Genomic DNA, 25,617 nt, shown 5'->3' with positions numbered 1-25,617 from the left:
GGGGAGTACCTCACAGGGGGAGTACCGCACAGATGGAGTGCTGCACGAGTGGAGTTCTGTACTGGGGGAGTACCTCTCTGAGGGAGTGCTGCACTGAGGGAGTATTGCACAGATGGAGTGCTGCACTAGTGGAGTTCTGTACTGGGGGAGTACCTTTCTGAGGGAGTGCTGCACTGAGGGAGTATCGCACAGATGGAGTGCTGCACTCGTGGATTTCTGTACTGGGGGAGTACCTCTCTGAGGGAGAGCTGCTCTGAGGGAGTACCGCACAGATGGAGTGCTGCACTAGTGGAGTTCTGTGCTGGGGGAGTACCTCTCTGAGGGAGAGCTGCACTGAGGGAGTACCGCAGAGAGGGAGTGCTGCACTAGTGGAGTTCTATACTGAGGGAGTACCACTCTGAGGGAGAGCTGCATTGAGGGAGTATCGCACACATGGAGTGCTGCACGAGTGGAGTTCTGTACTGGGGGAGGACCTCTCTGAGGGAGAGCTGCACTAAGGGAGTATCGCACAGATGGAGTGCTGCACTCGTGGAGTTCTGTATGGAGGGCGTACTACATTGAGGGAATGGTGCACTGAGGGAGTACCGCAAAGAGGGAGTGCTGCACTCGTGGAGTTCTGTACTGGGGGAATACTGCATTGAGGGAATGGTGCACTGAGGGAGTACTGCACAGAGGGAGTGCTGCACTAGTGGAGTTCTGTACTGGGGGAGTACCTCTCTGAGGGAGAGCTGCACTGAGGGAGTACTGCACAGATGGAGTGCTGCACTAGTGGAGTTCTGTACTGGGGGAGTACTGCATTGAGGGAATGGTGCACTGAGGGAGTACTGCACAGATGGAGTGCTGCACTAGTGGAGTTCTGTACTGAGGGAGTACCTCTCTGAGGGAGAGCTGCACTGAGGGAGTATCGCACAGAGGGAGTGCTGCACTCGTGGAGTTCTGTACTGGGGGAGTACCCCTCTGAGGGAGTGCTGCACTGAGGGACTATCGCACAGAGGGAGTGCTGCACTAGTGGAGTTCTGTACTGGGGGAGTACCTCCCTGAGGGAGAGCTGCACAGATGGAGTGCTGCACCAGTGGAGTTCTGTACTGGGGGAGTACCTTCTTGAGGGAGTGCTGCACTAGTGGAGTTCTGTACTGGGGGAGTACCTCCCTGAGGGAGAGCTGCACAGATGGAGTGCTGCACTCGTGGAGTTCTGTACTGGAGGACTACCTCCCTGAGGGAGAGCTGCACAGATGGAGTGCTGCACTCGTGGAGTTCTGTACTGGGGGAGTACTACATTGAGGGAATGGTGCACTGTGGGAGTACTGCACAGAGGGAGTGCTGCACTAGTGGAGTTCTGTACTGAGGGAGTACCTCTCTGAGGGAGAGCTGCATTGAGGGAGTACCGCACAGATGGAGTGCTGCACTCGTGGAGTTCTGTACTGAGGGAGTACTACATTGAGGGAATGGTGCACTGTGGGAGTACTGCACAGAGGGAGTGCTGCGCTAGTGGAGTTCTGTACTGAGGGAGTACCTCTCTGAGGGAGAGCTGCATTGAGGGAGTACCGCACAGATGGAGTGCTGCACTAGTGGAGTTCTGTACTGAGGGCGTACTACATTGAGAGAATGATGCACTGATGGGGTACCGCACAGATGGAGTGCTGCACTAGTGGAGTTCTGTGCTGGGGGAGTACCACTCTGAGGGAGAGCTGCATTGAGGGAGTATCGCATACATGGAGTGCTGCACGAGTGGAGTTCTGTACTGGGGGAGGACCTCTCTGAGGGAGAGCTGCACTAAGGGAGTATCGCACAGATGGAGTGCTGCACTAGTGGAGTTCTGTACTGAGGGAGTACTGCATTGAGGGAATGGTGCACTGAGGGAGTACTGCACAGATGGAGTGCTGCACTAGTGGAGTTCTGTACTGGGGGAGTACCCCTCTGAGGGAATGCTGCACTGAGGGACTATCGCACAGAGGGAGTGCTGCACTCGTGGAGTTCTGTACTGGGGGAGTACCCCTCTGAGGGAATGCTGCACTGAGGGACTATCGCACAGAGGGAGTGCTGCACCAGTGGAGTTCTGTACTGGGGGAGTACATCCCTGAGGGAGTGCTGCACTAGTGGAGTTCTGTACTGGGGGAGTACCTCCCTGAGGGAGAGCTGCACAGATGGAGTGCTGCACTCGTGGAGTTCTGTACTGGGGGAGTACTACATAGAGAGAATGATGCACTGATGGGGTACCGCACAGATGGAGTCCTGCACTAGTGGAGTTCTGTACTGGGGGAGAACCTCTCTGAGGGAGTGCGGCACTGAGGGAGTACCGCACAGATGGAGTGCTGCACTCGTGGAGTTCTGTACTGGGGGAGTACTACATAGAGAGAATGATGCACTGATGGGGTACCGCACAGATGGAGTCCTGCACTCGTGGAGTTCTGTACTGGGGGAGTACCCCTCTGAGGGAGAGCTGCACTGAGGGAGTACCGCACAGAGGGAGTGCTGCAATAGTGGAGTTCTGTACTGGGGATTACCTCTCTGAGGGAGAGCTGCACTGAGGGAGTATCGCACAGAGGGAGTGCTGCACTCGTGGAGTTCTGTACTGGGGGAGTACCTCTGTGAGGGAGAGCTGCATTGAGGGACTACCGCACAGAGGGAGTGCTGCACTCCTGGAGTTCTGTACTGAGGGAGTACCTCTGTGAGGGAGTGCTGCACTGAGGGAGTACCGCACAGAGGGAGTGCTGCACTAGTGGAGTTCTGTACTGGGGGAGTACCTCCCGGAGGGAGAGCTGCACAGATGGAGTTCTGCACGAGTGGAGTTCTGTATTGAGGGAGTACCTCTCTGAGGGAGAGCTGCACTGAGGGAGTATCGCGCAGAGGGAGTGCTGCACTAGTGGACTTCTGTACTGGGGGAGTACCTCCCTGAGGGAGAGCTGCACAGATGGAGTGCTGCACTCGTGGAGTTCTGTACTGATGGAGTACTACATTGAGGGAATGGTGCACTGTGGGAGTACTGCACAGAGGGAGTGCTGCACTAGTGGAGTTCTGTACTGAGGGAGTACCTCTCTGAGGGAGAGCTGCATTGAGGGAGTACCGCACAGATGGAGTACGGCACTAGTGGAGTTCTGTACTGAGGGCATACTACATTGAGAGAATGATGCACTGAGTGGGTACCGCACAGATGGAGTGCTGCACTAATGGAGTTCTGAACTGGGGGAGTACCTCTCTGAGGGAGTACCGCACAGATGGCATGCTGCACTAGTGGAGTTCTGTACTGGGGGAGTACTGCATTGAGGGAATGGTGCACTGAGGGAGTACTGCACTGAGGGAGTGCTGCACTACTGGAGTTCTGTACTGGGGGAGTACCTCTCTGAGGGAGAGCTGCACTGAGGGAGTACTGCACCGAGGGAGTGCTGCACTAGTGGAGTTTGTACTGGGGGAGTACCTCTCTGAGGGAGAGCTGCACTGAGGGAGTACCGCACAGATGCAATGCTGCACGAGTGGAGTTCTGTACTGAGGGAGTACCTCTCTGAGAAGAGAGCTGCACTGAAGGCGTACCGCACAGATGCAATGCTGCACGAGTGGAGTTCTGTACTGAGGGAGTACTACATTGATGGAATGGTGCACTGAGGGAGTATCGCACAGATGGAGTGCTGCACTAGTGGAGTTCTGTACTGGGGGAGTACCTCTCTGAGGGAGAGCTGCACTGAAGGCGTACCACACAGAGGGTGTGCTGCACTCATGGAGTTCTGTACTGAGGGAGTACTACATTGAGGGAATGGTGCACTGTGGGAGTATCGCACAGATGGAGTGCTGCACTATTGGAGTTCTGTACTGGGGGAGTACCTCTCTGAGGGAGAGCTGCACTGAGGGAGTATCGCACAGAGGGAGTGCTGCACTAGTGGAGTTCTGTACTGAGGGAGTACCTCTCTGAGGGAGAGCTGCACTGAAGGAGTACCTCACGGAGGGAGTGCTGCACTAGTGGAGTTCTGTACTGGGGGAGTAGCTCTCTGAGGGAGTGCTGCACTGAGGTTGTATCGCACAGACGGAGTGCTGCACTAGTGGAGTTCTGTACTGGGGGAGTACCTCTCTGAGGGCGAGCTGCACTGAAGGAGTACCTCACGGAGGGAGTGCTGCACTAGTGGAGTTCTGTACTGGGCGAGTACCTCTCTGAGGGACAGCTGCTCTGACTATTTTGAGGGAGTCCTACCTTGAGGCAGTGCTGCACTGACCGGGTTTAAGTACTACACTGAGAGAGTTGTGCAGTAAGAGATCGCTGTGTTTCTGACCTGTCTTTGTTTAATGAGACAAATCATTGAATAGTTTGGAATGACTTTATTTGCTGGAGGATCATAAATGATTTAGTGTTCACCTTGTGCGGGGAGCTGTAATAACGGCTGGTGCTCTGACATTTGTTACAGTTGCTGGCAGCTCCAAACAAGAGCTGATTCTTCCCTGCAATCAGAGCCAAAAATCTCTGGTACGTCAAAATATCCTGGCCATCAATCAGCGAGCCGTCTTGCACCTTCTGAAATCTATAATCCGACAAATTTCAAACGGCCAGATTGGACTCAGGACCATTTCACTCTGAAACTGCCCTGACTTTTGGTCACAGAGGAAGTCAAAGGTGGGCTTGACAAGGGTTAGCCAGGACTCTTGTGAAGTCTGGGCCACTCTTTCGCCATTCCCTTCCAGCTTGCCCCTGATCTCTGAGAGACTGACGCAACATGTGTTGAAAGCTGGCTTTGGACCAAGCCTGGATCGAGCACTTAATGTTAGCTCGGGTATGACTGGCCAGGGGGACGAGTCCATCGAGTGGCTCACAGTTTCCTACCGGAGACAGCAGCTTGCACGGTCGATGGGGAGCTTCAGGGCGATACGGAGATGCCATCGAGCCCCGGTTTGCTGAGGGACAGCAAGGCAGGCGATGGGGAACCCGGAGGAGACGCTGGTCACCCTTGTAGGGGGAGCGCCCTGGGGCTTCAGGCTCCGAGGAGGTTCCCAGCAACACCAGCCGCTGCAAGTGGCCAAGGTAGGAGAGGCTGTGACTGGGTCAGAAACCCCGGGCAGAGAGGGAGCCGCAGGGAGAGAGACCCCCCCACCCTCAATAAACCCCACGATATCATCCAACAGAGGCATCCCCGGAGAGTCCGTTACCAGGGTCAGCACTTAGACGAATAAAATAACCCCCAGAGAGAGAGACTGTACCCCGGGAAATGCACCGTACTCGGAAACATCCACACCACCCCCCATAGGGAACAGACCGTGGGGAGGGTCGGTGGGGGGCGTGGGTCTCAGAGAGAAGGGTATCTGAGAGATAGGGTCCCAGATCAAGAAAGGGTGTGATGGGAGGGTCCGTGACAGAGAGAGTTAGAAACGGGGACACAGAGAGAGCGAGCTATCGGCGGGACAGTTCCCCTACTGGGGGGGGGGACACTCTCGGATTTAATACCTCGCCCTGACTCCTGTCCTCATGTTCCCTTCACACTCAGGGTGAATTTAGTCTGCCTCCTGCTCAGTTGCTTTTGAGTTTACTTGGTTTGATCTCAATGGCTGAAGTGGGGTCAGTGGAACTTCGGGGAATTGTCCACAAAGTGAGTTTATCTATAACGTGACTAAAAGCTGGAAAAGCTCAGCAGGTCCGGCAGCATCTGTGAAGAAAAATCAGAGTTAACGTTTCGGATCCGGTGACCTTCCTCAGAACGGATGGTAGCTAGGAATATGGCGGTTTAAATGTTGATTTTCTTTTTCACAGATGCTGCCAGACCTGCTGAGCTTTTCCAGCAACTTCTGTTTTTTGTTTCTGATTTACAGCATCTGCAGTTCTTTCGGTTTTTGTTCACTATAAAATGTCTCGATTGCAAACAAGAGGGTTTCTCAGAGCAGGACTATCCCAAACATTGCTGATGGTGTCCAAACAGCTCCCGTTCATGTGCTCGGGAAGGGAGGGTTTAATCCTCGATAGCCACGGTTAGAGATTCGGCAAATTGCTAGAAACTCTTTCGGATAGATTTCAGGGAAAACCTGTTAGGCCCCTGGTATTGGCCACGGAGAGAGGAACTAGAAAGAGCTCAGTGTCAGCTCCGTTCACTCAAGAGAGTGAACGCCGTCCTGACCATTGAGCAGCTCAGGTTAATTCCTCAGGGCAATTGGATGAACAGGCTTGGTGAGAATGAAATCAGAAAGTGCCGCAGCAATTTAGCAAGCCTGGCAGCATCTGTGGAGAAAGAATCAGAATGGTTCCAGTCGAGTAGGAGTCTTCCTCAGAGTAAGAGTCATACAGGAGTTGGAACGTTAACTTCGTTTCTTTCTGCAGAAATGCTGCCAGACCTGCTGAGTTTCTCAAGCAGTTTCTGGTTTGATTCAGAGATAAGGAGGTGTAGAGCTGATGAACACAGGAGGCCAAGCAGCATCAGAGGAGCGCAAAAGGTGACGTTTCGGGCCTAGACCCTTCTTCAGAAAAGGGGGAGGGGAAATGGGAGAGGGTTCTGAAATAAATAGGGAGAGAGGGGGCGGCAGATAGAAGATGGATAGTGGAGAAGATAGGTGGAGAGGAGACAGACAGGTCAAAGAGACGCTGATGGAGCCAGCAGAAGTGAGTGTAGGTGGGAAGGTAGGGAGGGGATAGGTCAGTCCGGGGAGGACGGACAGGTCAAGGGGGCGGGATGAGGTTATTAGGTAGGAGATGGGGGTGCCGCTTGAGATGGGGGGAGGGGATATTTGGGAGGAAGGACAGGTTAGGGAGGCCAGGACGAGCTGGGCTGGTTTTGTGATGCAGTGGGAGATTTTGAAGCTTGTGAAGCCCACATTGATACCATTGGGCTGCAGGGTTCCCAAGCGGAATAGGAGTTGCTGTTCCTGCAACCTTCGGGTGGCATCATTGTGGCACTGCAGGAGGCCCAGGATGGATATGTCATCTAAGGAATCGGAGGGGGAGTTGAAATGGTTCGTGACTGGGAGGTGCAGTTGTTTATTGAGAAGAGCGGAGGTGTTCTGCAAAGTGGTCCCCAAGCCTCCACTTGGTTTCCCCCATGTAGAGGAAGCCACACTGGGTACATGGTTTGATTTCCACAGGATTAGTTGACTTTAAGGCCTATTGAACCTGTAGAAGTGCTGCTCAGCCACCTGTCGCTTCTCTCTGTGGGGGAGTACTCCAAAAACAGTTGGGGACAATGTTATTACTGTGGGACATGTTTGCCATTTGGTGGTTACTTCACTTCTGTCTCTCCAGGCAGGCCCAAGTTAACTCAGGATCAGAAAATAAACACACACCATTGGAATACCCACACCAGCTGAGGTCACCATAAAGGGTTCACCTCTTCAACCTCACCTGAGGCAAAGTGACCTTAAGGTTAATCCACTACCAGTCATTTCTCTCTATGAGACAGCAGCTCTTAACTGGTCTTAATACTCTACTTGAGAATGAACTAATATCCTACATATCTTCAAAATAAATACCTCATTCTTGTTGTTGACCTCCCTGTAAACTGTATAAATCCAACTCTCAATCTTCCCTGCTACCTCCAATGACTCATGCTTATCTACAACCAGGTTCCGCTGGTCCTACACCCTCTGTAGAATTTTGTCCCTTTGTTTCGTTTTGAATTTTGTTAGCAAATTGAATTACTTCAGATTTCTTTACAATGAACTTGATCTGCCACTTGTTCACCCATCCCATCAACTTATCTATGATAATGGGAGCTGCAGATGCTGGAGAATTCAAGATAACAAAGTGTGGAGCTGGATGAACACAGCAGGCCAAGCAGCATCTCAGGAGCACAAAAGCTGACGTTTCGGGCCTAGACCCTTCACCAGAGACCCATCATTCTCTGATGAAGGGTCTAGGCCCAAAACGTCATCTTTTGTGCTCCTGAGATGCTGCTTGGCCTGCTGTGTTCATCCAGCTCCACACTTTGTTACCATCGACTTATCTTTGTCTTTTTGAAATTCAATATTGTCCTCACAATTCACAATGCTTCCAAGTTTCATATCATTAATGAAATCTATATACACTAAGATCTTGTTCGTTGATATTTATTTGTATTTATCAGGAAGAGCAAAGGTCCCAGTATAGACCCCCGGGGATTTCCACAACAAAGCTTCCTCCAGCCTGTAAAAATATTTATTAGCCACTAATCTCCATTCCTGTCACTCAGCCAATTTCATATCCATGAGCTAGAACTTTGCTCAGAGTCTGTTCAACAGCACTCCATCAAATACTTTTTGGATATCCATTGACATTACATCAATTGCATTGTCCTCATCAACCGTCCCTTAAAGAATCCTTACTGGCTTTCCTGAATTAACCCACATTTGTCTGTGTGACAATTAATATTATGAATTATTGGGAATGTGAGTAACAATTCTTCAGTCCTCTGGCACCACCACTGATTCAAAGGGAGACTAAAGGTTTGTGAGCAGAGCCTCCACAATTTCCATCCTTAAATCCTTTAGTGTTCCTGGATATTTCTCACCTGCTCCTTGTTTTGCCAGCGAGGATATGATCATTGGAATGTACAAAAATGATGATCGATTTATTGGATCTTGTCATTTAAAACAGGAGTCCTTTGATGGGACATGGAACGTTCATATTAGCAGCAGGAGTTGACCATTAGGCCCATTGATTCTGCTCTACTATTCAGTGTAATCATGGCTGACACTCTACCTCAGCTCCCTTTTCTGCTTTGATTCCCTTTGATTCCCAAAAACCTTTCAGGCAAATGTAATAAAGTGAACTCTGAATGAAACTAAATCATTAGTTTGCAAACTTCCTCAGAAACATGAATTTAAGGGCTTTTTGCAAAGTGCCATGAATATTAAATTTGTGCATCTGTGGTCAAGTTTAAGTTCAAGCTCCTATCAGTTGGCAGAACTGAATATTTTGAAGATTACCTTGTTGGCATATTTCCTAGCTATCAGGTTGAATAGAATATTTATGGACAGCAGAGGGTCACAACAGGAAATATTAACATTCGGAGGAATCTGGATGTCTTGTATCTGAATCACAGATAGTTAGTAAGAAGGTACAGCAAAGCCCATAGGAAAGTAAATGGTCTGTTGGTCTTTATTAGACAAGACTGAAGTTGAAAACAAATAATTTTGCAGCAATTGTATAGGACCACACTGAAACCACACCAAAATTATTCTCCACTGTTATGCTCTCCTTACTAATTAAGGATTTACTTACCTTAGAGTGAGTGCAATGGAGACTGGTTCCTGCATTCAGGAGATCATCCAGTGAAGAGAGATTGAATCTATAGTCCTGACAGTTTAGAAGAATGAGAGGTGAATCTCATTGAAATATATAACATTCTTAAGAGGGTTAGATGTTAGGAGTAGATGTTGCAAGGAGCCTTGCATGCCTGAAGAGTCTACAGCTAAGGTTACACTTTCAGAATAATGGGTCAGCCATTAGAACTGGGACAAGGAGAAACTTCTTTATTTACTCAATTGTGAACCTTTCGAATTTTCCACTGCAGAGAAGTATGGATGTTCATTACATTTTTTTCTTTATTCATTCACAGGATGAGGGCATCGCTAGGCAACATTTTATGTCCATCCCTAATTGCCCAGAGGGCAGTTTAGAGTCAAACACATTGCATGAGTCACATGTAGACCAGATTAGGTAAGGATGGCAGCTTCCTTCCCTAAAAAACATTAGTGGAACAGATGAGTTGTTCCTGACAATTAACAACAGTTTCATGGTCATCATTAGTTTGGATTTAAATTCCACCATCTGCCATTACAGGATTTGAATCCAGTCCCCAGAACATTATATGGGTCTCTGGATTAACACTCCAGCAATAACACCACTAAGCTATCACTTCCCCCATTACTTAGAATAAGAATGAAGACTGGCATTTTATTTCATTATAAAATTATGGTCGTACTTCTTGATTTATATCTGAAATACTGTCCACATTGTTAATATCCAAGATTCACACTCCTCTGTATGGTTGCTTTGGATTAAAGGGAGATGTGAGTTATATGTTTTGTCGGCTGATCCCCTTCACTCAACCATGGAAAGAAAACTCTTGGCCAGATTTTCTGCAATGTTCTTTGGATGTGAGCTAGTGAGTTCTGGTCATGGGGAATGCAAAAGTTTGTTCAGGCATTGCATGCTGACATGTTTTGTGTTGGTGTTTGGTCTCAGTTGATATCAGCAGATTTAGAGACATAGAGTGGTGTTCTTTTATATGTAATGGGTACAGACTCAAGTTTACTACTAGCATGTCTATAGATTGGAAACTTATGAAAGTGATATAGCATTTATCTTTACAAGAAAGTGCAACCATGAAGTTCTCATCACAAACCTCTTTTGGTGTCTGGTTTACATGGAAAGCCCTGCACCAAGTTCACTGATTACAGATCTTAAGCTGGTGATACAGATTACAGGGAAGCATACTGTAGAAAAAGGGTCCATTTGTTGTACCTGCGTTGGCTTTTAGAAAGAGCTTTCTAATTGTCCCTCTCTTCTGATCTTTTTCCACAGCCCTACAGCCTTCTCCAAATTTATCCAGTTGCCTTTTAAAAGCAACTATTGAATATGCTTCCAGTGTTCTTTTGGGGATAATATGCTAGATGACAATACCTTGAAATGTAAAACAAATACTCTCCAGTCCCCCAATTTGTGGTGAATGATCTGGAACACACATTGTTGATTAGACTACATTATGGTGAGACTCACTTTGAGATCAAATCAATTTGTTTCATTTCATAGAGATAGTAGGAACTGCCGATGCTGGAGAATCTGAGATAACACGGCGTGAAGCTGGATGAATGCAGCAGGCCAAGCAGCATCAGAGGAGCAGAAAAGTTTGCCGTTTCGGGTCGGGACCCTCCTTCAGAAAAACAGAAGAAGGGTCTCAACCCAAAACGTCAAACTTTCCTGCTCCTCTGATGCTGCTTGGCCTGCTGTGTTCATCTTATTTCATTTCATGCCTGGTTTACACCAAAATCTTTCAGTGTACAAAGAGGCCATTCAACCCATTGCTCCTGTGCTGGCCTCTGTACAGGAATAGCTCACTGAGTTAATGTTCTCTGTTTTTTTTTGCTATTATTTAAGAATGTTCCCAAAGATTTGAGTGTTCACCCTGAGAGAACATTTCTGGAAATTTTCCCCTTTTACCTGGTTTGCCAAATTTTTGTCACAACCATCTTATACATTAAAAAAAATTCCCCGAATGCCTAATTTTAGTGATGAACTAATATTTACTGCCCAGAGTATCTGATTTACCAATCCAATGGAAATAGTTTTTTTCTAGTTCCCTTTATCAGTGCAGCACGGTGGCTCAGTGGTTAGCACAGCAGCCTCACAGCGCCAGGGACCCAGGTTCAATTCCAGCCTCGGGTGACTGTCTGTGTGGAGTTTGCACATTCTTCCTGCGTCTGCGTGGGTTTCCTCCGGGTGCTCTGGTTTCCTCCCACAGTCCAGAGATGTGTAGGCTAGGAGGATTGGCCACGCTAAATTGCCTGTAGTTTTCAGGGGTGAGCGGGTTATATCATTATAGGGGGATGGGTCTGGGTGGGATTCTTCAAGGGGCAGTGTGGACTTGATGGGCCAAAGGGCCTATTTCCACACTGTAGGGAATCTAATCTTTAAAAAAAGTGCTTTTGATGATTAGTTTGAGGCTCTGCACCAGTTCTTGTTTCGAGTCAATTGGCTGAATGGCCTCTTTTTTGCCATAATCACGCTGATTCTTTGATTCAAAAGAACAGTTTTTTTTCTAAGCTATATTTGTAACTAAAACTTCTCAGTTATGGGTTTAACTTCATTAATTCCTTATAATGTTGTCATTATATATTAATGTGGGTGTGAAGTTCCACTGTATATAGTAATGTTGGTGTGAAATATAAAAACAGAGTATTGGAAAAATACAGCAGGAACTAAACAAGAATCTTACAGGACAGAAAGTGTTAACTCTGTTTTCCTCTCTCTCTCTCTTCAGAGTTTGCCCAGCAATTTCTGCGTTTACTGCAGATCTCTAGCATCTGATGTCTATAGAGAGAGAGAAACAGAGTTAAAACTTTCAGTCCAACAGGATTCTTCTTCAGAACTACATATTCACAACACTTTGTTCTTATGACTCCAGCATCTGTAGTTTGCTTTCATTTAACTTGCAACATAACTGACTGCACAAATCTACCTGATCCTGAACCCAGAACTCAATCTCACCTCGAACAAAGAGCACAAACTGTTCAGGAAATAGAAATGAAAATCAGACAGAATATTTCTGTTAAGGAATGGGGCTGATTTCCATTTTCACTGACCAAGAGGTGACCCATTTGCACACTCCTTATGCAATCTGGTCACACTGAAATCAGTGTGATTGCACTGGGGTGTGTTCTAAAATGAGAGGTTGATTCATTCCATCAAACAGTTACTCAGGCTGTGAAGGTGAAATATATTTTATGTGTGTAGCCTAGATCCATGAAACAGCACCTGTTCAAATTACCAGTATAGAACCAGATAACCAGAACTATATTTAGTTCAACTGAATAGATTCTCAATACAGGCTCATGACATCTGGCACCAACTTAGTCCTAAACACACTCTCATGCATTAAGTATCCAATGACTCACACAGCTCTGGGATTAGACAGTGTCAGGTATGGGAAAATTCTATAGTTGAACTAAAAAAAGCTTCAGACATCATTATAAGACCACATGCCACAAACTGAATCTTTTACACTCTCTCTGGGTTGTCCAGAATCCTAAATTGTAATCAGAATTTTGTTAAATTTCTTATTTAATCAGGAAGCAATCATGGTTAAGGCATAAAGATCCGATATTGCAAATTTATTTTCTTGAATAAACACAAATCCACTTTTTCTTCATTGGAAATTAATCAATTTCATAAAAGTTACTTTTAAGTCTTGTTTTGTTATATTAAAATGCTCATGTCCCAAATAAACAGGGAAATACAGATTACCTCAGGGTTTGGATTATCCCTTCTTATTGCAAAACCCTGCAAATGGACCTTGTCAAATACACTCGAGACTTGTGGTATACAAAAAGCTCTGTCCCTGCAGCTACACTGGAACAGTGACCAGAAATAACAAGTTTTCCAAGACACGTCACTCTCTTATACTTGTCCAATCCAAATGGGTTAGTGGCAAAGTGGAGTGAAATGTTTTAGAGAAGTTGAAAAATTGAAAAGTGATCTTACCAGATCCAGAAAGGAATTGACAGGATCGGTGCCAAGGGGTTGTTGCCCCTTGTGGGATAGATGAGAATAAGGGGACATTATTTAAATATATGTGTCTCCCGATTAAAGCAGAGATGATGAGAAATATTTTCTGTCAGAGGATCATTGGTTTGTGAAATTCTCTTCCCCAGAAAGCAGAGGAAGCTGCGTTACAGAATATAGTCAAGGCTGAGTAAGGCAGATTTTTGACTGACAAGAGAGTAGAGTTGAGGGAAGCCTGGTATGAAGGAACAACAACATGAAAGTGAAGCTAAATCCACTGTCAGATCAATAATGATCTGACCAAATGTGGAACAGACTGGAGAGGTAAAATGGCCTACTCCTGCTCCTGATTAGTCTGCTGGTACAACAAAATTTCTTATATAAAGTCCAAGACTCGTCGTTGATGGTCCAGCCAGAAATGAGTGAGAATATTCACATCTAAATGTTGAATAAGAACATACATAAAAATATAAAAAGGAGGAGCAGGAGTAATATCATCCAGCCCTGTTGGAAGAAACAACAGAAAGCAAATAAATACAAAGGACAATGCTGTGGTATTCAAGTGTTGGTCATTTATTTTCAAAATGTTATCTCCATTATTAGTTAGAGTCCACTCCATTTCAAACAAAAACTCTGAAATCTTCCCTGATATGCACTTAACTGCAGGCAAAATATTTTTGATGGCTATAAGTCACTAAATGAGGAATTTCAGGAATGTTCCTGGCTGAACATTTGAGGAAATGGGATAAAAACAGTACATTCTTTACATGCTGAATAAAAACTCAAATTCTCAGGAATGGTGCTGCTACAGATTAATTTCAATGATAATTAGTTGTGAGCTTTATTGTAAGCATGATTAATTGTGACATATTTGATGGAATCAGTTCAACTGAAATGATAGCTTAACAAACACGATCCTGTGAAAATAAGGCTGAGAGAGAAACCATGAAGACCTCATCACTGCCTCATCCAATTAATGTTGGAAACTCAAGCATTTATGTTCATTTATGTTGGGACAGCACCATCAACTGAGGCAGGTGAGAAAGAGCCAGTAGACAACCCCAGAAATTCCTCTCCAACTTGCAAAGACAATAAAACCATCTGCATACCAGGAGAATCATATGGAGCCAATGGGTGCACTTAAGGCATTCCTTGGCTCGAGGGTAAGACTGGGTACAGTCTGTATAATTGACAAAGCAAGCCATTAGCAATGAAAGTAAAACTATTCTGAAGTTTGTATTGGCCAATGTTGTACCCATCCATTGTAGGCAGTGTTTCTGTCTTGTGGCATTGATCACTATACGGTGTCACCTGAATGAGCTATTGCAAATAGTCCTAAATTGTCCATACTCAAAATTGCCCCTGCCCTCAGATGACAACTGCAAGATTGATGCTGTTCACAACACATCATGACAGACCTAACCAGAAACTGAAAACAGCTTGGTGGCTCAGTGATTTGTTCTGTTGCCTCACAGTGACAGGAATTTAGGTTTGATTCCACCTTTGGGTGACTGCCGAGTTTGCATGTTCTCCCTGTGTCCATGTGGGTTTCCTTCCAGTGCTGGGCTTCCTCCCACAGTCCATAGATGTGCAGGTTAGGGTGGATTGGCCACAGGGAATGCAGAATTACAGGGAAAGGGTGGGTCTGGGTGGAACGGTCTTCAGAGAGTCGGTGTAAACTTGATGGGGAAAATGGCCTGTCTCGACACTGTAGGGATTCTATGAATACCCAACATTTTTTTGAATGTGAAACAAAAGACTCTGAAATGTCATGTCCAGTATGGCAGATGTACATTCAAAGCATAAAGTCAGATAAACAGATTGATCTGGTCAATGACCTCATATAACATTGCCAGAAATCTGAACACCTGATTTAACAAAAACAGAATATGACAAAATAGGGTGCAGAACAAAAAAAAAATCAAAGGATAGCAACATCGTGTATTCCAGAAATAATAGCAGAAAAAAACTCGCAGATCAGGCAGCATCTGTGGAGAGAGAAATGGTTACTATTTCAAGCTATAGATATTTCATCTAAATCCACTATGGTTCTTGTGGTGAACAGTGGGTCTGTCATTTCTCCCTCCCCCTGCACCGCTTTACCACTTTCTCCTCCTTTCCTGGTGGAATTAACGCTTGCTGTGACATGGAAGTGTTGTGTTTTCAACTCTCTGATAGTTTGTCTCCTAAAAGACCATGTTAAACATGTGCATTTCATTAAAAGGCATGAACAAATTGCTTGAAAATGAAGGGCACCATAACCAAGTCTAAACTTATGCTCACTCATCATATTTACATGGACCCCTTTTCATCAGGACACCAGATAGTGGCAAGGAGCAGGGACCGCTAACAACATCAACGAACAATGAGGCAAGTACTTGCTCCATTGCCATCTCAGCACTGACAACGAGGTTAACCAGAGAGCGTTCTGAATTGCATGCTATTGTCATACATTGTAAAATTCATGGATTCACACATAAAATGCTTTCCTTTAAGAACAAAGAGAACATGATCATTTCATTGTGCTGGGATTTAAATATATATCTCCAGAACAGGGGTATAGTCATAAAGACATACAGCATAGAAACTGATCCTTTGGTCTAACTAGTCCACGCCGATTATTTTCCCCAAACAAAATTAGTCCCACTGGCCTGCTTTTGGCCCATATGTCTTTTAACTATTGTAACTATATCTGCATCCATCACTTCCTCTGGCAGTTCATTCCACATACAAACCATTGTCTATGTAAAAAAATTGTCCCTCATGTCCTTTTTAAATCTTTCTCCTCTCTCCGTAAAGATATACCCCCTAGTCTTGAACTCCCCCACCTTATGGAAAAGATCCTTGCTATTCACCTTGTCTGTGCCCACATAAGTGTAACATCAATAATAGAGAAAACACCAGTCCTGAATGATGCTGCACTAAACAGCTTTATTCAATCACCTACCGAGGACAGATGTAAATAAAAGGAGTAGTAATGTACTTAGGGAGTTGAGAAGCTGTAGTTAGTGATAAAAAGCTGCAGTCTTTAGGGGATGATTCTCTGCAGGCATCCACAGACCGACATACTCCAGACCACTATCTACACCAAACTAACTGCAGTAGTTCAAGAAGGCAGCTTACAACCATCTTCTAGAGGGAGATTAGGGATTGGTAACAAATGCTGTCCTAGCCAGTAAAGCCCATACCACATGAATGAATAAAATCATTTTAAAATGTACTTAACATATTACTCATTTCTTCATTCAATGTCATGTCCATCAGTTCTAACTCTCTGGTAATACCAATGTGAAATAATTATGTTCTGCTGTCACCTGTTGTCTTATCCGGATATATACCTTGTTGGTCTCACTGCCAACCCTGTCCATCTCATTTTATTAACATGCCTGTAAAATATTTCACTCTTATGTTTCACATTCCTTCATAAAACGTGTAGTTCATCTTTGCCTTCCTAATATTTATTTGACTTCACTTAAATTTTTCACACTGTATTTTCTCATTTGACTTCTGCAGTCAATTTGCTTAGTTCAAATCATTCCATTCAACCTCCAAAGAGGATCCCACCCAGACTCTTCCTATCCCTGAAACCCCACATCAACCATTATTCCACCTAGCCTACACACCCTGGACCCTATGAGACAATTTAGCATGGTCAATCTACCATCTGCACATCTTTGGATTGTGGAAGGAAACCAGAACATCCAGTAGAAACCCATGCAGTCACGGGGAGAACATGCAAACTTCACACAGACAGTCACCTGAGACTGGACTGAACCAGGATCCCAGCCCTGTGAGGCAGCTGTGCTAACCACTGAGCCATCATGCTGCTTGGGTTATGATTTATTTAAATAAAAGCAGTATGGGTTTCTTGATAAAAAAAGAATAAGCAACATCACTTTCCCTGCCAGATCCTTGTCTCCTTCCCCCTTGAGTCAATTCTCCTTTTCTTGCCCTTCCCCTGAGTCCCCTATGAATCCAATGTCCCTCTGCAGTCTTCCTCCATTCTGAACCTTCCCTTCAGTGAGTTGAAAGGGTTGCTGTATTTCTGATGTTTAACAAATCTCCTCATCTTCTGGGTTCCTTTTCCAAGGCGATATTTCCATGAAGACAATTAAGTTTTCTTTCGTATCCTCAAGCTGATTTGTCGAGCTTATTTTTAGCTAAGGTCCTGAAACTACTTTGCAGTTCTGTGGACTGCTCCCTCCCCCTGTGTGGACTATTTTTGGATGTTGAGGAGTTGGCTGTACAGGCAGAGTTTTATTTTTATCTATGGCTTAACATACCATCATATATGTACATCCACATCCTTCAGATATAGACTTGGGGGAGGGCTGGAGAATGGAGATAGAGTGGCGATGAGTCGAAAGTCACATATTCACAATACCAGACAATGCTATTATAGGATGGTATGGTTACAGCAGGTGCAACCCAGACTACAAACACTTTTTAAGTGCAATATTTAATGATGCTGATTATTAGTAAATTTCAGCATTATTTTTAATGCTCGATCACCAGATCACATTGAGACATTGCAAAGTTTGTTTAACAAGCAGAGTTGGAAAGGAGGTGGCAGATAAAGACACATAGAGAATTTGGTTTAGTTGCGGTGCCGGTGACATCGTCAGCCGTGGCTCAGTGGGTAATACTTTCTTCATAGGTTCAGACGATTTAGTGTTGAAATCCCGCTCTGGAATCTTAAGCACAGAAATGTGGACAGTCATTGCAACACAACGCTGAAGGAGTGCTGCACTGTCAAAGGTCACTGTTAAAGGTGTCATCACTTCAGTCAGATAATAAACCATCTGCTCTCACAAACAAATGCAAAAGATCAAGAACGAAATTCAACATTAATCCCTCAAAATACCACCTGAAATGGATTATGACTCCCTGATCACATTGGGTTTTGTGGGAGCTCACTGTGTACAAATTGACTGTTACATTTCTGACATTTATAACTATGTCTACAGTTCAAAAACTCTTCACTGACTGTGAAGCACTTCGGGATATTTTGCAATTGTGAAAGATGTTCTATCAATGCAAGTCAATCTGTCTGATTCCAATGAGATCTGATGAGAATGCTAATCTAGGTTCTTTATCAAACGTAGTTTGAGCTGTTAAGTCTTTACAGTTTTGATTTTATTTAAGATTATATTACATATTGAGCTTAGAGTCATAGAATCCCTACAGCACGGAAGCAGAGTGCACATTGACCCTCCAAAGTGCATCCTACCCTGACTCAATCCACACCCTACTCTAACACCTTTTCCCAGCATTGACCGTGGCTAACCCACCTAGCCTACACGTCCCTGGTCACTACGGGCAATTTAACATGGCCAATCCACCCTAACCTGCACAACTTTTGACTGTGGGAGGAAACAAGTTCACCCAGAGGAATCTCCCACAAACATGAAGAGAATGTGCAAATTACACACTGACAGTTGCTTGAATCAAGATTTAATGAAAAAATAGTAAATGGTAGTGATCTTAATTTCAGGAGTGTTCCTGATGCTCAAAGATTTCATGAAGTATTGAGTTAAGAAGACCTAAGCTATCAACAGATGCCCAGATGGTTGCTTTAATGGAAGTATTTAACCATTTAAATTAATAGCTTGTGAGAACATCAGTGTGTGCTATTGATCACTGAAAATGCAATGATGTGGAACTTCTGAGACACTGTAAATGAACACCAGGATTGTGGACATTCTTGTTCCAAATTCATTCAGGATGTTGCTCGCAAGGTGGTGACATATTGCCCATCCTCAGTTGGCATCAAATAGGTAGTGGTGAGCTTTTTCTGGAGTCCATATGGTGTAGGAACACTCACAGTGCTGTTCGAAATAGAGTTCCAGTAATTTAACCTGGCAAGGATGAAGGAACAGCAAAAACTTTTACAGTCAGGATGGTGTGACACAGAGGGGAAGTTGCAAGTGCTGGCCTTCCCACATACCTGTCACCCTTGTTCTATGAAGTCACTGAGGACAAAAGATAGGAAACACTTGTAAATCCATTTTCCATTCACTGAATACCAGCTGTTATCAAGAGCTGAGAATAAAGCAGAAACGGAGAGACCAGACTCCGACTGTAGATAACACCATAACAATTACCAAATTAAACTTCAACTTCTGTTTTTGATTTCTAAATGGACTATAAAATCACACTTCCGGTAAAAAGATGGTTGGCGGGGCAGGGTTTGACTTTGACTTCACAGCATTTGAAAAGTTGCACACAATGAACTTTATTGTTCAGGTAATTATCTATTTTATTCCAAACATCAGTAAGATCTGTGAACAATCCAGCTGTTTCACCGTCTGTAATGTTTCCTTTGCTGAAGATAGTGATTCTAGCTGGGGCCAGAGCTATACCAGCCTTCATTATCACACAAACAGTGGCTGCTTGTGTGTGATTTGAGACACAGGGGGTTGGAAGGGATCGTAAAACAGTCAAATCCTGATCTTTCCCCAGTACCTACACAGGCAGGTTCCACACACAGAGGAGTTACATGAACTAAAACAGAAAGTGCTGGAGAAACTCAGCAGATCTGGCAGCATCTGTGCAGAGAAAAAACAAGGTTAACATTTCAAATTCAATATGATTATTTTCAGAGTAGTTTTTACTTCAGATCTCCAGGATCCATTGCACTTTGCTTGTAAATCAATATGAACTGTGGCTCTTACACATTAAGGGCCCAAGATAATCCCCTGCACAGCAATAATAAAATAAATTAAGGTATGGAGGAAGGAAATCAAACAGATCAGCAAGTAGAAAGAAGTGAAATATCATAACAGTGATGTAAGATTTTGGAAGCAGTGTATGGTTTTTAAAGAATACTGGTGGCAAATGTTTTATGTGTGAGAGTAACTGTCTGTCAGTGCTCACCAGAGAAGGCTATACACACACATTCCAGATAAGTTAATGCTTTAAATAAAATGTGTGTGAAGAGATAATGCATGTAAAGTGACAGACATACGTAGTGCCTGGGATATGTGGACTGAATGGAATGGCACCTGTCACTGAGCTGCAGGCTAGTTTTGGCCACAGAGGGATTTGCCTTTAGCTCTCAATCTGGCCAAGCCTTAGTGAATTGCAGAGACGTGTGCTTATCTGATAGTATTCCTTCTACTATGCAATTTTTAACTGCATCAATTACTTCATTTTTGTTCAGTTGACCAGGGACATAATTTTTTTAAGTTTTCACATTCTGTACACAATGTTTCATTTCTTATTTTATTGTTTTTATTTGCTGAAAAGACAGCCCTGTTGCAAAACTTTTCACTTTGCACTCATCAGGGCAGCAGCAAGAAGACCAAATTTCAAATGATCACAATCATTTTCTACAGGATAAAATATTGGCTGGAAGTTGAGTCTGACTAGTTGAGGCATTACTTTGAAGAAAGCAATGTGGTACCACAGGCTGTCCAAGCTCCTGGGTAATTCATTAAAAGACCCAATAACTGATCACATTCCTTTTGTTTGCAAACGCAAAAACAGAAGTGTGTGAATATATGCCGCTTCTAGCAAGCATAAATAAGTCACACTATGAGTGCACATGATTACTTTAAACAGTTTGTTAGTGTTGTTATTTACGCACCCTAGATTGTTCGGCTAACATTGTCCAATTAACTCTACATGTTTAGTAAGAACAACCAATTCTGGAGACCACAGCAGGTCAGACGGCATCCACGGAGAACAGAAGTTAACGTTTCTATCCTAGATGACACTTCATCAGAACCGAAGTGAAGTGCGGAGGGCACAGCTCTGATGAAGAGTCAGCTAGACTTGAAGCATTAGTTTGCTCTCTAATGGATGCTGTCTGACTAGAGGTGATCTCCAAAATTGGTTGCTTTCAGTACAGATTCCGGCATCTGCAGTAATTTTCTCCTACAACTGTACATGTTTGCTTTATTTCTTTCAAACACAGGCTGGATAAATACACTCTGTACACTGCCTATTATGCACAACTGAAGAAACATGCTACTTGATCTGATTAGCCAATTTTTGTGACATATGGGCTATTTACCTGGCATCACATCACACTGAAATTCATGTACAATGCTACTTAACTGCACACCAGACGGAAAGTCTTTCTGGGCTGACAGCACCATCCTGTTTGTGAAAAATACCAGGATCAGGTCAAAGATCTGCAGTCCTACCAGTTGTGAGTGTTGGTGGACAGTTAAACGACAACCAAGAAGAGCAGGTTTCACAACTATCTCCATTCTCAATGATGGGGAAGGCTAGCACATCAGTGCAAAACATAAGGCTGAATCATTTGCAACATCTTCAGCCAAAAGTGCTGTGTGAATGATCCATGCTGTCCTTCTGTAGAACTCACGAGCATCTTCAGTCATGCAATGACCATGTCCAAAAAGGCAGAATCTAACCATTGCTCCTTGACATTACCATTACTGAAACCCTAATAAGTTACATACTGCAGCAATGGGAACAGGTCACATGCTGAAAATTTTACGATAAGTAATTTACTTCCTGACTTCCTAAAGCCTGTCCACCGTCTACAAAGTACAGGTCAGGAGTATCCCCCACTTATCTGAATGAATGCAGCTCCACCAACACTCTTGAAACTTGACAATGGTCAGGAAAAAGCAGCCTGCTTAATTGTGCACCCCATAAATCAGCTTAAATATTCAGTCTTCACCATTGATGCTCAGTAGTAGCTGTGTGTACCATATTCAAGATGCACTGCAGAAATTTACCACGGTTCCTTCAGCGGCACTTTCCAAACCACAAAGACAAGCATATAGCAGAAAATTTCCCTCTGTGTCACACATCATCTTAATTTGGAACAATATGAGCATTCCTTTTTACATTCATTCGCAGGATGAGGGCCTCAATGGCCAGGCCAGCACTTCTTACCCATTCCTAATTGCCCATAGGGCAGTTAAGAATCAACCACATATCTGGAGTCACATGTAGGCCAGGCCAGGTAAGGATGGTAGCTTTCTTCCCTAATGGGCATTAATGAACCACATGGGTTTTCTCAACAATGGACAGATTCATGGTCATTATTAGGCTCTTAATTCCAGATTTTTATTGAATTCAAATTGAACCCAGGTCCTTGGAACATTAGCTGAGTATCTGGATTAACAATTCAGTGAAAATACCAGTTGGCCATCACATAGCCTCAACTTTCTTTCACTGTTGCAGAGTTAATATCCTGGGACTCCCTCCCTATTAGCACTTTCAATGTACCTACATCACATGGATTGCAGCAGTTTAGGACACCAGCTGACCACTACCTTCTCAAGGGCAACTAGGGATGGATGATACTCACATCCCAGCAATGAATAAGAAAACACAATCAAAGGCTATTCAGCTTCATGAAGCCAGCACATTTCCTCAACTGTACAGGAGTCCCTCAGTTTGGGATGTAAGGCAGCAAGTGTGGATGGGAACTCATCAGTACATTTCTCTAAATGACTCAATTTTTCTTGGGAGATTAGATTAGATTAGATTCCCTACAAGAGTGGAAAAATTTCACAATCTTTGTGACAAGCCTCTGAGGCAGGACTTACCTGCTCTGAGATGAAACTGTTATTTCAACATTGGTAATACGCTTGTTTCTTAGGCAATGAATACCTTCCTTTGTGGCTGTACCTCACATCTGTGGTCTTTTACAAGATGACATTTTTTCCATTCGGACATCCTTTACTAAGCCTTTCTCTGTGTCCTAGGATCAAGTATCAAATATCCTGGTTTGGATCTGCACACCTTGCACCAGAACAGTTCCCTTCTTCCCCATGGAAAGGGGCTCTGCATCTCACTAACTCCACAGCGCACTGGGTCTTAGAGAATTAAGGGTGAAGTCAGTTTGATTTTGTTTCCTTGCGTATATAGGACTGTTAAAATGTTAAAAAGACTTGAAACAGCGAAAAAAAATTCCACTGATGTGGAGGAATCATTAACAAGATGAGCGTGGAATTTATGTGTCAATTGACTTTGAAGACTATTGGTACTAACATACCACACAATCAATATCCTGGGGCTACTATTGACCAGAAACTGAACTGTAGCAGCTGTATCAATACTGTGGCTACAACAGGTCAGAGACTAGTAAATGCTGACACACAGCAGTAGCTGTGTGGACCCATAGAAACATGGAAGTTAGGAGCAGGAAGAGGCCATTCAGCCCTTCAAACCTACTCCACCATTCATCACAATCATGACTGATTGTCTAACTCAATAGTCTAATCCTGCTTTCTCCCTCATAACCTTTGTTCCCATTTGCCCCAAGTGCTATATTTAGTTGTCTCTTGAATACATTCAATGTTTTGACATCAACTACCTCCTGTGGTAATGAATTCCACAGGCTTTCTGGGTGAAGAAATGTTTCCTCATCTCTGTCCTAAATGGTCGACCCTGAATCCTCAGACTGTGACCCCTGGTTCTGAATACACCCAGCATTGGGAACATCCTCCCTGCAATGACCCTGTCCAGTCCTGTTAGAATTTTATTAGACTCTTGAGACACCCACCGCCCTACTGCCATTCATCTGAACTCTAGCAAAAACAATCCTAACCCAGTCAATCTCCCCTTATACGTCAGACCTGCCATCCCCGGAATCAGGTAAATCTGGTAAACCTACACTGCACCCCCTTGAGATCAAGAGCATTCTTCCTCAAAAAAGGAGATTAAAACTGCAAGCAATATTCTAGGTGCAGTTTCACCACGGCCCTGTATAATTGCAACAACACATCCCTGCTTCTGTACTTGAAGCCTCTCACAATGAGGGCAAACATATCAGTTAACTTCTTTACCACCTGCTGCACTTGCATGTTTACCTTCAGTGACTGGTGCACCAGGAAACCCAGGTCTCGCTGCACACACACCCCTCCCAATTTACAAGATTCCCTGCACCAACTCACCAAGGCCTCTTTCCTGATCTATGACGTCCACCACCTAGAAGGATAACAGCAAACTGCATGGGGAACACGACTGTCTGCAAATTTTCGTTCAAGCCACACACCATCTTGACTTGTAAATAATATTCCAATGTATGCGTACCAGCTTCTGAGTAACAGGATTTTAACAAATTCGAAATTACTTTTTAAAAATATTTAATTGGTGTCCATTCGTAAGTATTGGAGCAAACTAGATAGTCTTCAGCTTTTAAAAGCTTTCACTAATAGGCCACCCAGCCCATCATGACTGCTATGCCGATTGGTCTCATGGTACTTTAAACTGATTTAAGAACATTCTTGAGGGTGGACTCAATGAGCAGATACTCACAGAGTTGATTAATTCATCCCGGGGTAGGGCTCTGGCCCATTTCTGAGATGGATGGTTTTGTTTTAGAAGAACGGGGAAATTCGGTTTGAGACAGACACAGTTTGCTTTTGGTTCTGCCGATTGAGGGGCAAGCGGTGGCGAGGGAGGAACTCGAATCCCCCGCTCCTGGGTTAATCTGTTGTGCTATTGCTGCAGGTCCGGAAGCGAGGCAAAGCGTGTCGGGCTGGACTGCGGGAAAATGATCTCCTGTTAACCATCAACGGGAAATCCTGCAACGGAATATCACACAGAGATGCGATGAATATCATTGACTCTTCCAACGGAACCTTGCACATCTGGGTTAAGAGGTACAGGACCCGCAAGTATTGGACGAACTTGAGAGTTCAGAAAGTAATGTTAATCTAAGGAAAATCTTCAAAATGGTGAAGGATTTGGATAGGGGAGACAGAGATAAATCCATTTATTTCGCGGGCAATCTGCAAGAAGCTCGGGGTGTGGTCTTTGGCAGCACACGCTGTCCATGCGGCTGGGGCTGGGGGTGAAGGTCGGGCCATCATTGTCCCGACTCCCAGCAACCCCCACCCCACCCGCAAAGCAACCCTCCACGGCGGCTGCGGCAACTAGTTTCTTTTCCTAAAACATTATACATTCATAAAATTTGTGAACAACACATTTCAAAAATGACGACATTTACAAGAAATTCAACACATCCCCAGCCAAAGTTATAAGGGAAATGAAAACAAGAAAATGCTGAAAATCTGGATGAACTGTCATCTAGACTCAAAACATTATCTCTCTCTCTCTTCCTGAATGCTGCCTGATCCGCTGTGATGTCCAGCATTTTTTGTTTTCGGTACAGATTCGGTACAGTAAATAACTCCTTGTCAGGGTGGACGGTGAGATGGAGGAACGCGGATGTGAGATTACAGTCAGGTGGGGATCTTGGTGAATGTAGGAGCACAATTGAGAGGCCGAATGGTCTCGGCGTCCTCCTAAAATACGAACAGAAAGTGCTGGAGAAACTCAACAGTATTTGCGGACAAGAGAGAAAGACAGTCCGATGTAATACTTAGAGATAATAGGAACTGCCGTTGCTGGACAATCTGAGATAACAAGGTGTAGAGGAGCAGGAAGGCTGACCTTTCTTCAGAAAAAAAACCTGAAGGGTCCAGACCCGAAACGTCAGCTTTCCTGCTCGGCCTGCTGTGCTCATC

General features: G+C 44.5%; 1 protein-coding gene across 1 annotated transcript in view; it reads left to right on the top strand.

Annotated features, from left to right (window-relative positions):
* Positions 1–4,233: 4,233 nt before the first annotated feature.
* Positions 4,234–25,617, top strand: part of LOC125467585 (synaptopodin 2-like protein) — a 35,637-nt gene continuing 14,253 nt past the window's right edge. The window contains exons 1-2 of the mRNA XM_048563653.2: positions 4,234–5,002; positions 24,599–24,750. Coding sequence (XP_048419610.2) covers positions 4,898–5,002; positions 24,599–24,750 — 257 coding nt within the window. The 5' untranslated portion in view covers positions 4,234–4,897. The remainder of the gene's footprint in view (positions 5,003–24,598; positions 24,751–25,617) is intronic.

The sequence above is a fragment of the Stegostoma tigrinum genome, chromosome 37 (assembly GCF_030684315.1).
Source record: "Stegostoma tigrinum isolate sSteTig4 chromosome 37, sSteTig4.hap1, whole genome shotgun sequence".
NCBI classification, from domain to species: domain Eukaryota; kingdom Metazoa; phylum Chordata; class Chondrichthyes; order Orectolobiformes; family Stegostomatidae; genus Stegostoma; species Stegostoma tigrinum.
This window is presented reverse-complemented; position numbering and strand designations above follow the sequence as displayed.